The sequence below is a fragment of the Dama dama genome, chromosome 1, assembly GCF_033118175.1.
Source record: "Dama dama isolate Ldn47 chromosome 1, ASM3311817v1, whole genome shotgun sequence".
In the NCBI taxonomy this organism is placed as follows: Eukaryota; Metazoa; Chordata; class Mammalia; order Artiodactyla; family Cervidae; genus Dama; species Dama dama.
The window spans coordinates 44792182-44805050 of record NC_083681.1 but is presented as its reverse complement, the minus strand read 5'-3'; the positions used below and the strand labels follow the sequence as shown (position 1 = coordinate 44805050).

The following is a 12869-nucleotide window of genomic DNA, read 5'->3' as shown; positions in this document are numbered from 1 at the left end:
TTCAAGTCTACCTGACAGAATTACAATCATTTTAAAAAGTAATTCTATAATAGCTATTAAAATCTATAAGCACAACTGATCTTCATCCCATCAGGCCCACTTTGAGGAATGTATCATAGAGAAATAAAACATCAGTATACCTGAACATATGCAAGTAGGTGTTCATTGGAGCTTTGTTTAAATGACCATAACACAGTGATGATTTGGATATTCATATACAGTAACAGATGCCTTCTGATGCAAAGAACTGACTCATTTGAAAAGACCCTGATGCTGGGTAAGATCGAAGGCAGGAAGAGAAGGGGACAACAGAGGATGAGATGGCTGGATGGCATCACCGACTCAATGGACATGAGTTTGAATAAACTCCAGGAGTTGGTGATGGACAGGGAGGCCTGGGTGCTACAGTCCATGGGGTCTCAAAGAGTCAGACATGACTGAGTGACTGAACTGAACTAATATAGTAACAGATGAACAATTATATTAAATGTCATCAAAAATTATGTATCTATGAAAAATAAGGACAACAATAGATTGTCAAAAGAGAGGGATCTCACTGAAATGTTGTGAAGTAATTAGCCTCCAACTAATAAAAAAAATAAATAAATAATTAATTAAAAAAAAAAAAAAGAGAGGGACCCCTGATATATTTTCAAACTTGGAGAACTTTAAATATATTCATATCAAGAAATGCAAACTATTTTCACTATTATTACATTTAAATAGACTTTAGTAGCAGTGACCAATATCACAGGGCTTCTCAGCACAGTCAAAACGTATGTAAATCCATCTATATTATCTTATGTGAAATAGATCGCCAGTCCAGGTTCAATGCATGAGACAGGGTGCTCAGGGCTGGTGCACTGGGATGACCCTGAGGGATGGGATGGGGAGGGAGGTGGGAGGGGGTTTCAGGATGGGGATCACATGTATACCCATGGCTGATTCATGTCAATGTATGGCAAAAAGCACCACAATACTGTAAAGTAATTAGCATCCAATTAAAATAAATAAATTAATTTAAAAACAAAAACAAGTTACAGACTGGAGAGAAAATATTTACAAACTATATATCCAACAAAGAACTAGTATTTATAATATAAAAAGAACCTTCTAAACTGAACATTAAAGAAGAGATCTCTGTTATTTTTTGTAACTACATGTGAGTCTATAATTATCTCAAAAATAAAAAAATTAATTAAAAAAGGTATGTAAATCCACTTTTCTTTGCCATAATTTCATCAAAGCTCTTTTCATCTCACTGTTTCGCAAGCTATAGATCAGTGGATTCAGCAGGGGTGTAAGAAGAGAGTAAGCCAAGGACATTAGCTTCTTGGTTTCTGGGGAGTAGCCAGATTTGGGTTGTAAGTAAGTCATATTGGCTGTGCTATAGAAGAGGGTAACAGATGTGAGATGGGAGGCACAGGTGGAAAAGGCCTTTTGCCTCCCAGTGGTTGATGGCATCTTCAGAATGGCAAAGAGAATTCGAACATAAGACAAGAGTATCAACAAGAAAGGAACCATAACAATCAAAATGGTGCCAGTGAATGCATAGATCTCAAACAAAAAGGTGTCTGCACATGCAAGCTCTAGCACTGCTGGAGTTTCACATGAAAGATGATTAATTTCATTGTTGCCACAAAAAGGAAAACTAAACACCCATGTGGTCTGCACAGTAGCCACTATAATCCCTGAGATCCATGAGAATATAATTAATTTCATGAAAACCGTTCTGTTCATAATCATTGCATAGCTCAGAGGATGGCAGATTGCAGCAAATCGGTCATAAGCCATTGCTCCCAGGAGAAAACATTCAGTCCCACCAAAAAGAAGAATGAAATACATCTGTGAAAAACAGCCTGCAAAAGTGATCATAGTTTTTTCATTGAAGAGGACCACCAGCATTTCAGGCATGATGACTGCACTGAAACCCACTTCCACCACAGACAGGTTCAGGAGGAACAGATACATGGGAACGTGGAGGCTCTGCTCCAATGAGATGACAACTATAATGATGGCATTTCCAATCAGAGTCACCAGGTAAATAACCAAGAAAATCTGGAAGAGCTGCCTTTGGAGTTCAGGAAAATTAGAAAAGCCCAAGAGGATGAATTCAACCACAGAGCTTTGATTTTGCCTTTTCATTCTGGTAGTACAGCATGTGATATTTTATGGCAAAAAATGTAAATTATGAAGCCACAGTCCAACAGTAGAGAGTTCAGGTCTCCATTCACCTCAAATAATCCTGGTAAAAGCTATAAAGAGGAAGCTATCTTGACAGAAGTTATTTTGGCAATTTTGAAAAATGAACAGTTACAAGAAATAAACGTATCTTTCAAATATAAAAGAAGAATGAACACTTCTGGCTTATAAATCTTATCAGAATAACACAAAATAATATCAAAGTTCTTATTTTCTAGTGCAATTCATACACTATGTATTTTGATATTTTAGCATAACTTGAAAGCAAACATAAATAACTTATGTCACATTCCTATTACATTGCTCTCAGTTTCCCCAGTTTTATGTAAGCATGAAATCTTATATACTTACAGAAAGTAAAGTATCAAAAGTGACAAAAGAAAAAAGATACCCACAAAAATTTTATAACAACCAAACAATTTAAAGTTACAGCACAGTTGATACATGTTTATTACAAATATTCATAGGTTAAAAATTGTTGTATGTGACTCGGTTAAATGTGACAACAGTCTGCAGAAGCATACAATGGAGGTTGTAGTATTACTTATATTGGATGATCTGTAAACTAAGTGAATAATTGACTTCAGGTTTATTGATAACTTCCTCAACTGGTCATGGCAAATTGCGTTGATACTAGCTTCACCATGGTCCATTCTTGTGAACCACGATGACTTAAGAAAAAAACTTAAGTTTTGATAATTGTGAAACAGTGATTTTAAAGATTCTTTCTCCCTCCCTCCCTCCTTTCCTCTCTCTCTCTCCCTACTCTATCACTAGGTTCATCAAAAAGTTCATTTCATTATTTCTTATTCAACAAACACAAAAAGAGCATCTACCATTTTCTAGGCTCAGTAATCTCTGGCAACTTTTGATTTCACAGCTCAACAAAGAGCTGACAACACTACATAAAATAGCATTTGACTCCCGGGTCGGGAAGATCTGCTGGAGAAGGGATAGGCTACCCACTCCAGCATTCTTGGGCTTCCCTTGTGGCTCTGCTGGTAAAGAATCCACCTGTAACACAGGAGACCTGCGTTCGATCCCAGGCTTGGGAAGATCCCTTGAAGAAGGGAAAGGCTACCCACTCCAGTATTCTGGCCTAGAGAATTCCATAGATTGTATAGTCCATGGGGTCACAAAGAGTCGGACACGACTGAGCAACTTCTTCTGAACACCCTTCTAACTTCTATCATTTACATCTTGCCCAACATCTCCAATGTGAAAACTCCAGGAAGGCAAAGATTTTCTTTTGTTCTTTGTTGTATTCACAATGTCCATAAGAATCCATGACCCATAATATATGCTAAATATGCGATGAATGCAAACAACAGGAAATCGAGACAATGTTTTAAAAGCATAGAGTATCAGAAAGAAAAATAACATCAGCACACCATCCTATTGGGAAGCAAAAGTGTTTTAGACATGTCAGTAAGAAAAACATTACTTCTAAATGGAAAAGGAAAGTGAATAACCATAATTACCGGTGTCACGTGTGGAAGATACATCAGGTGGAAAGATCAAGACGTCGGTGAGACTGAATTGGTCAAGTAAAAAGGCATTTGATGACAACTTACACTGGAATCAAGACCTACTGATCATTGTATGATATCTTGAAAACCAGTGGAAGTTCACTGTGTCAGATGAAAAGGACAGAAAACAAGTCTTCAGTACAGATCAGTATCACATAAGCAGACAGTAGAAGGCAAGCTAACTTATTCCTGTATTTGACCTTAATCATACATTAACATCAATGTCTGTATCATCCATAATAATTATATTTGTATGTAAAGATTCTTCTAAATTTAGTAATTTAAACTGCAGGATCAAATACCTAAATTTCTAACAGAGAAAAAAATAATGTGTATTCAGTTCCAAATATTTTAAAGTGGATAGATTTTTAAACTAGAAAATTTAGAATATTATATACACAAAATGGAAAACTTTTAAAGGACTTTTTAAAAGCATGTTCATGATGGAAAGAGCAAATAACCACACATGATCCACATTTTATCTATAACTTAGAAGATCATAATCCTGTCTTGATAACTCTCTGATATAGAATACTTGGGCAGATCACTCCATTTTCTAAGTTCGAGTCCTCCAACTGGAAAGGTAGGAAGTGGACTCATTTACCAAATTCCCTTTCGGTTGCAAAGTTCTAAGATTTGATGATTAGTGCATGAAAAGTACTTACATCTCTAATTACTACCGAAAGTTTTTCTCTGAAAAGAAAAAGGAATTGACCAGCATCAACACCAAAGAGTCTACCAATTCAAATGTTTGATCTGTGTCTGAGCACCGAGACATCACTTCAGTAGCATTTCCAACTATAAGATGAAGATGAAGATGAATTGTAAGTGAAAATCTAACAAGCACACAGCAGAACCTTCACTTTTGTACCTACTGGCTCTGTCAATGTAAAGCTCACACTACTTTATTAGATATTTCACCTCCACTTAATAGCCACCTTCTCATAAATACAAGTCAGAGATTCTGTGCATTGATGCTATAACATTATACGACATTGAATCACATGCCCTGGAGAATCCATCCCTAGAGAATTTGCAATCACTTTATACATGCTTTCTTGTATTTTCACATGATAATTAAGGAGGTTTGAACTTGGCCCTTAAGGTAAGAAAGCTCTAGAGGGCTAAACTGGAGCACCACTCCTTTGTATTCCTACAGGGAACAAATACCTTCTCACACAAGAAACTCAGCTTCACCAAGACATCTCCCAACAGGAAGTGGAAACAACGACTGAATAAAGGATGAAAGTGGGGAAAGGAGAGAGTGGTGGGGAGAGGGTGTGAGCAAAGGCAGGTGAGCCAGAGGGCAAGGAATGATTGGATGGACTGTACAGTTAGTGCTGTGGTGGGAAATAAATTAGTATAAGTAGATAGAAGACTCTTCATAAAATAAAAAGCGTGGATGCCCTCTCACCCAACAAGAACTTTTTATCTTTTGTAGTAGAAATATAGAGCCACTGAAAATTTTATGAGAAAAATGTAATTAAAATTTATTTCATTGACAGAGTCTTTAAATCAGCAGTCAAAAAATCTGGACTAGCTTGTCCAATTTGAGCAAATCATTTAACTTTCCCGATTATATTACATTCTCTGTAAAATAATAATTAACATTATTGATCTCCACTGCATATTTGTGAAAATCAAGGAACTCAGAGATGAGTCTAAACTGTCTTGTACAATTAAAGCCATTGGTTCAGTCCCAAAAGAGTGAAGAGTGAATGAATCTGCAAGTTTGGCTTTGTCCAGAACTGGATGGTGAGTCTGGAATGCAGGTTCCCTTTGTCAACTTATTGTTGCTTTCCTGGTGTAGGTTGTTCCATTCTCAAGGAGTCTCACCTTTCCTGGCAATTATAAGGCTGCCAACTACACTTAGAGTTTCATTCCATCTAATCTCTGTCCCATGGGAAATGTACCAGTTACTCTGAGGAGAAAGGACTTTCATTACAGAATCCAATCCAAAGAATGTTTCCGTATCTTTCACTATGTGGGATAACACCCTATTTATGAGCCAGTCATGTGCACTAGGTATGGGAAATGCTACTTAATATATGATTCATAACCCATCAATTCCATGGGGGCTTCTGAAATACTGAAATATTCTATTTCTTGCTGTAGGTGAAGTCATCAATATGTAGAGCTATGATTTGCACACTTTCCCATGTGTACATTAGAATTCAATCAAAACTGTGTAGAAAAATTGCAGATACAAGCCAAAGGGGATAAAAAGGAAATAATATTAATATCAGGCTATATCTTAAAGGCAATAGTACTAAGGTGAAAAAAATAACAATCTGGAGATTTAACACACCTTCCTCAATGATTGACAGACGATATAAACAACAAAGACATAGAAATGAGAATACTTTAATAATAAAATTTTTATTTTTAAGATGATAATGAGAGAGTAAACATAAGCCAGAAACAACACATTTTATGTGGCTAACTATATTTTCCTCTTAAAACATTTATAAAATATTTACAAAAATTGATTATGTGTTTGTCATAAAGAAAACAATCAATAAATCCAAATCTTGGCATTCACACACATAATACACTTTGCAATAAAACTGCAGAACAACAACCAAATATAGTGAAAGGAAACTAAGGTCTTGGACATTCAGAAATATTCTGACATTATCTTTTGCTAACTCAAAGTTGGACATGAACTATAGACTATTAAAAAATGAACTTTTAAATTAAATGACCAGATTTTCAAGTATTAATGTCTTGAAAACTTTATTTCTAGTCTTGTCCTAAATTCTGTTCACCTTCAGCATCCCCCATTTCAGGTAGCAGTAGCTTAAATTTTCTAGTTACGCAAAACAAACACCAAGGAGTCATCCTTGAATTCATTTCCACTGCCCGGTCTCCAGCACTGCAGGCAGATTCTTTACTATCTGAGCCACCAGGGAAACCCTTTCCCTCCCCGTTCAGTTCATCGCTCAGTTGTGTCTGACCCTTTGTGACCCCATGGACTGCAGCACACCAGGCCTCCCTGTCCAACACCAACTCCAGGAGTTTACCCAAACTCATGTCCATTGAGTCGGTGATGCCACCGAACCATCTCATCCTCTGTCATCCCCTTTTCCTCCCAACCCATAGTAAATCCATAATCTATCTAAAGTACTATGTTCTAAGTATGGTGTATCAAATTTGAACATTCTCACTCTTCTTAAAAGGGCTTCCCAGTTGGCTCAGTGGTAAAGAACCCATCTGCCAATGCAGGAGATGTAGGAGACACAAGTTCTATTCCTGTGTTAGGAAGATCCCCTGGAGGAAGAAATGGCAACCCACTCTACTATTCTTGCCTGGAAAATCCCATGGACAGAAGAGCCTGGCAGGTTACTGTCCATAGGATCACAAAGAGCTGGACACGACTGAGCAATTGAGCATGCTCTCACCCTTCCTAAAGCTAATATCCTGATCCAAGTTCCTTTTGTCTCCCAGTTGAATTATTGCCATAGCCTTTGAACTTCCCCCTTCTTCCTCCCATGCCTCTGCTCAGTTCAGTTCAGTTCAGTTCAGTCGCTCAGTTGTGTCCAACTCTTTGCAACCCCATGAATCGCAGCACGCCAGGCCTCCCTGTCTACCACCAACTCCCAGAGTCTACCCAAACCCATGTCCATCGAGTCGGTGATGCCATCCAGCCATCTCATCCTCTGTCATGCCCTTCTCCTCCTGCCCCCAATCCTTCCCAGCATCAGGGTTTTTTCCAATGAGTCAACTCTTTGCATGAGGTGGCCAAGTATTGGAGTTTCAGCTTCAATATCAGTCCTTCCAATGAACACCCAGGACTTATCAATCTCCTTTAGGATGGACTGGTTGGATCTCCTTGCAGTCCAAGGGACTCGCAAGAGTCTTCTCCAACACCAGAGTTCTAAATCATCAATTCTTTGACACTCAGCTTTCTTCACCGTCCAACTCTCACATCCATATACGACTACTGGAAAAACCATAGCCTTGACTAGGCAGACCTTTGTTGGCAAAGTAATGTCTCTGCTTTTAAATATGCTATCCAGGTTGGTCATAACTTTCCTTCCAAGGAGTAAGCATCTTTTCATTTCATGGCTGCAATCACCATCTGCAGTGATTTTGGAGCCCCCCCAAAAATAAAGTCTGCCACTGTTTCCACTGTTTCCCCATCTATTTCCCATGAAGTGATGGGACCAGATGAAAGCACCCTATCCCACTCACTGCAGAAGTCAAACTTACAAACATAGATTAAAATCTTTTTCCCTACACTTCCCTGGTGGCTCAGTGGTAAAGAATTTGCCTGCCAATGCAGGAGATGATCTCTGGTCTGAGAAGATCACACATGCTGCAAAGCAGCTAAGCCCATGTGCCAGGACTGTTGGGCCTGTGCTCTAGAGCTCAGGAACCACAACAATTGAGCCCACACGCTGAAACTCCTGAAGCCCCCACAACCTAGAGTCCATGCTCGGCAACAAGAGAAGCCACCACAATGAGAAACCTCTGCACTGAAATGACCCAACACAGCCAAAAATAAATAAAATTATTATTTTTTTTTAAAAAGATCTGTTCCTCCATTGCTCTTGGAGCTCATCTCCATTACATCCTCTTGCTTACTCTCATCCAACCAAGGTCCCTTGCTGGTTTTCAAATCCCCAGCTATGTTCTCAACCCCACAGCTATTGCTTTGCTTTTCCTGAACATGTCCTCTTTCTTTCTGAAATGCTTATTCCCTCATGTCCCTTTGCCCAAGGGGTATCTTCTCCAGGAGACCTTCCCAAAAAACCTATTTAAATTGAACCTCAAACCCAACTCTAATATCCTGATTTATTTTTCTCCACAATATTCCTCAGCAGAGATACATCTAAATCATGAGGACGGGTTAAAAATAAAAAGATGGAGAAAGATATTCCAAAATGCTAATCTAAGGAAATTTGTGTAATTATATGATTGGGTTGGCCACATAGTTCCTTCAGTTTCTAAGTAAAATAAAAGACACATTTTTCATTTTCACCAAGAATTTTTAATGAACAACATATTCACTGTTTTGTTCTGTTACCTTTTGCCATTTTTCAGGTGACTTCATAATTCCATCTTCCTGAAATTTTTATCGTTTTGAGCAAAGAACTGTTCCAGGTGCCTTTTATACCCTTCCAGGGAATTGAAATTTTTCTATTAAGAGAATTTTGTAGACCGAAATAAATGGAAATCTGAAGGTATAATGTCTGGTGAATATAGTGGATGAATCAGAACTTCCCAGTCAAGCTGTAACAGTTTTTGCCTGGTAATCAAAGAAACATGTGGTCTTGTGGTATCCTGATAGAAGATTATGCATTTTCTGTTGACTAATTCTGGATGCTTTTGTAGAGGGCTGCTTTCAGTTGGTCTAATTGGGAGCAGTACTTGCTGGATTCATCATTTGGTTTTCCAGAAGGAACTCATAATAGAGGACTCCTTTCCAATCCCACCATATACACAACATCACCTTCTTTGGATGAAGACCAGCCTTTGTTGCAGTTGGTAGTAGTTCCTTTCACTTGCCTCATGATCTCTTCCATCCCAGATTGCTGTATGGAATCCACTTTTCACCTACCATCATTATTTGTTTTAATAATAGAACATTTTAATTACATTTAAATAGAGAATTCGACACACATATATGGTCAAGAAGGTTGTTTGTTTGTTTGTTTGTTTCACTTAAACTATGTGAAACCCAAACATCAAAGTGATAAACATAAATAAGCTGGTACAAAACATTTTCAATGCCTGATTTGGACATTTTGAGTGTGTCAGCTATCTCCCACATGGTACAATATTGATTGTTCTTAATTAATGTCTTGATTTAATCACTATCAACTTCAACTGGCTTACCCAACTCTAGAGCATCATCCATGGAGAAACCTCTGGCACAAAGCTTCACAAACCACTTTCGACACCTTTAACCTGTCACAGCACCTTCTCCATACACTGCACAAATGTTTTCTCTGCATTTCAGTTGCATTTTACCTTTCTTAAAATAATAAAGCATAATAAGCCAAAAATATTGCTTTTATTCTTCCATCTTCAGTATTGAAGTGACTACACAAAAATTCACCAATTGTGTTGTTTTCTTAATGCATGCTAATGTGACAACTATCACAATACAATCTAGCAAAATTGTTCCAAATGAAATTAAAGACAAGTAAGCACTACTAGAGCCAGCTTGTGGAAAATACCAAACGAACTTTTTTGTCAACCCAATGCTGCCAGAAAAAACAAACTGCAGAGCATGAAATATTACTAGGGATAAACTGAACTGAACACTTCAGGACCTTCTTGGGTATATGAGCCCCCACTCTCCACCCTGCGTGTGTCCCCTGTGTCTTGAAATAAAAGACTTTGCTTCAGGCCTCCCCTAAGTGTCAAAAGCCTGTCTTAACAGTTAATGATTATGAAATGTGATCATGTAGTAACAAAGAATAGTTGTTAGACTGAGAAACTGGTAATAATTTGGACTATAAATTGGACCACATAGCAGAGTGATTGAACTCCAAGTTTCCTGAAAGATATAGATATAGCTCTGACACACATTCCTAAGTTGTTTGGATAGAAAGCTGACCCCTACCAGATAAAAACTGTTAACCACAGCACATAGTCCCAAGACCAGTTGACCAGGCTGATGATGCTCAAAATTTCACCTTAATACAAAGAAATCTGAGAATTGAACACAAACTGACCATGCACCCTCTGGCCCACCTTTTCATATCACCTTAAAAATCCTTCCCTGAAAGCCATTAGGGATTCAGGTCTTTTGAGCATGAGCTGCCCATTTCCTTTGCTTAGTACCCTGCAATAAATGCTGTACTTTCTTTCACAACGATCTAATGTTCACAGATTTTCATTGCTGTGCACTGGGCAAGTGGACCCAAATCTAGATCCAGTAATAGGAAAAAAGAGTCATTTTATAATGAGAAAAAGTTCAGTTCTTCAAAAATATGTGAAAATGCTAAACTTGCAAGTATCCATTAATATGGCTGCAAAGTATATCAATCAATTATTTCTTTATGAATGAGCACCCAAAACTTTCTTTGTCCTATCAATTCTTCACCTTGGGCCACTTCCTAGGTCCCATTTCTATTGTAAAAATACGTGAAAAAATACCAAGAGAAACTCTATTTTGAATTATAATCTGCGTGAGTCCATGAAGCAAAACAGGTTGGTCTCCTCAAAACAACTGTCCCTTGTTTCCACATTCATGGAACAAGTTTTCATTCCAGAAATTAAAATCTCATCTATTCTTAGTGTCTGGAATTCCATCCTATTAGTGCAGCAGAGTGGGCCTTCGGGTCCTTCTGAAGAATTTATAGTCACTGTGAAAAGTAATTCTGTAATAATTATTAAAGAAATTTATACTACTAAAGTTTATAAACACATATACTATTCATCCCATCAGGTCTAGGCCTATATCCTACAGAAATAAGATGTTAGTAAATATGAACATATGGAACTAGTTGTTCATCAAAGCATCATCTTAAGGACAATAATCTGGTAAAATTTGAATGTACATGATAGAGGAATAGGCAAATAAATTCCTATATCATATGTCATCAAACTTAGGCACCTAGAGAAAATGAGTGAATATCCTTTAGAAACATATAACCTGACATATTTTCAAACTTGGGGAACTCAACAAATTAAATATATTTATATCAAGAAATATAAACTAGTTCATCATTATTACATTAGAGTTTGGTCAGACAGTGAATATATATCACACAGCTTCTCAGCAAGTCAAAATGTATGTAAATCCACTTTTCTTTGCCATATTTTCATCAAAGCTCTTTTCATCTCACTGTTTCGCAAGCTGTAGATCAGTGGATTCAGCAGAGGTATAAGAAGAGAGTAAGCCAATGATGTCAGCTTCTTGGTTTCTGGGGAGTAGCCAGATTTGGGTTGTAAGTAAGTCATACTGGCTGTGCCATAGAAGAGGGTAACAGATGTGATATGGGAGGCACAGGTGGAAAAGGCCTTTTGCCTCCCAGTGGTTGATGGCATCTTCAGGATGGCAAAGAGAATTCGAACATAAGACAAGAGTATCAGTGAGAATGGAACAATAACTGTCAGAATGGTGCCAGTGAATGCGTAGATCTCAAACAAAAAGGTGTCTGCACATGCCAGCTCTAGCACTGCAGGAGTTTCACAAGAGATATGATTAATTTCATTGGGGCCACAAAAGGGGAAACTAAACACCCATGTGGTCTGCACAGTAGCCACTGTGATCCCTGAGACCCATGAAAATGTAACTAATTTCACAAAAACCATTTTGTTCACAATCATTGGGTAGCTCAGAGGATGGCAGATTGCAGCAAATCGGTCAAAAGCCATTACCCCCAGAAGAAAACATTCAGTCACACCAAGAGTGAGTATGAAATACATTTGTACAAGGCAGCCCAAAATAGAAATCCTCATCTTCTCAGTGGAAAGGATCACCAGCATAACAGGCATAATGACTGCACTGATACCCATATCCACCACAGACAAGTTCTGGAGGAACAGGTACAAGGGGACATGCAGGCTCTGTTCCAGGGAGATGATGACTATGATGATGGCATTTCCTATCAGAGTCACCAGGTAAACCACCAAGAAAACCCCAAAGAGCTGCTCTTCAAGTTCAGGGAAGTTAGAAAAGCCCAAGAGGATGAATTCAACCACAGAGCTTTGGTTTTCCATTTTCATGTCAACAGTGGAGCATATATTGTTTTTAAGAACATAGTTATAAAACATATTGTATAAATTATAGTACAAAGTTACAGTCTAATAGCTCTGAGTCAGGGTCTGTAGTCAAACAATCTGGGAAGAAGATGTAAAGAGAAGCCCATCCTGATAGAAATTTAGCTTGGCAGTTTTGAAGAATGACCAATTATTGTAGCTTAGAAATCCTATCTGATATATACAAAATAGTATCTAAGTTTTATCATAACTTAGTTTATTGTACTAATAGTTTGGAATTTAAATTTAATGTTAAAGTAAGTAGGAATATATTATAACTTAGGTGTCACTTATATAATGTTTCTAAAGGTATCACCTATTTTCCTAATTTTATGTAAATAAGAAATTTAAGACCACAAAAATAAAGTGTCCAGGCTCATATTTGCTTGTGCTGATGAGAAAGTTGGGACATAAATGAAA

At 37.7% G+C, this 12869-nt stretch overlaps 2 protein-coding genes across 2 annotated transcripts; both read right to left on the bottom strand.

Moving 5' to 3' along the window:
* Nucleotides 1–1194: 1194 nt before the first annotated feature.
* LOC133057561 (olfactory receptor 10A3-like) lies at nt 1195–2145 on the bottom strand. The gene has a single exon (XM_061144630.1). It carries the CDS (start codon nt 2143–2145, stop codon nt 1195–1197), a length of 951 nt encoding a protein of 316 aa, XP_061000613.1.
* A 9326-nt stretch (nt 2146–11471) lies between these two features.
* LOC133049231 (olfactory receptor 10A3-like) lies at nt 11472–12416 on the bottom strand. Its single transcript, XM_061133227.1, has one exon. The coding sequence runs from the start codon at nt 12414–12416 to the stop codon at nt 11472–11474; it is 945 nt and encodes a 314-aa protein (XP_060989210.1).
* Between the last annotated feature and the right edge of the window lie 453 nt (nt 12417–12869).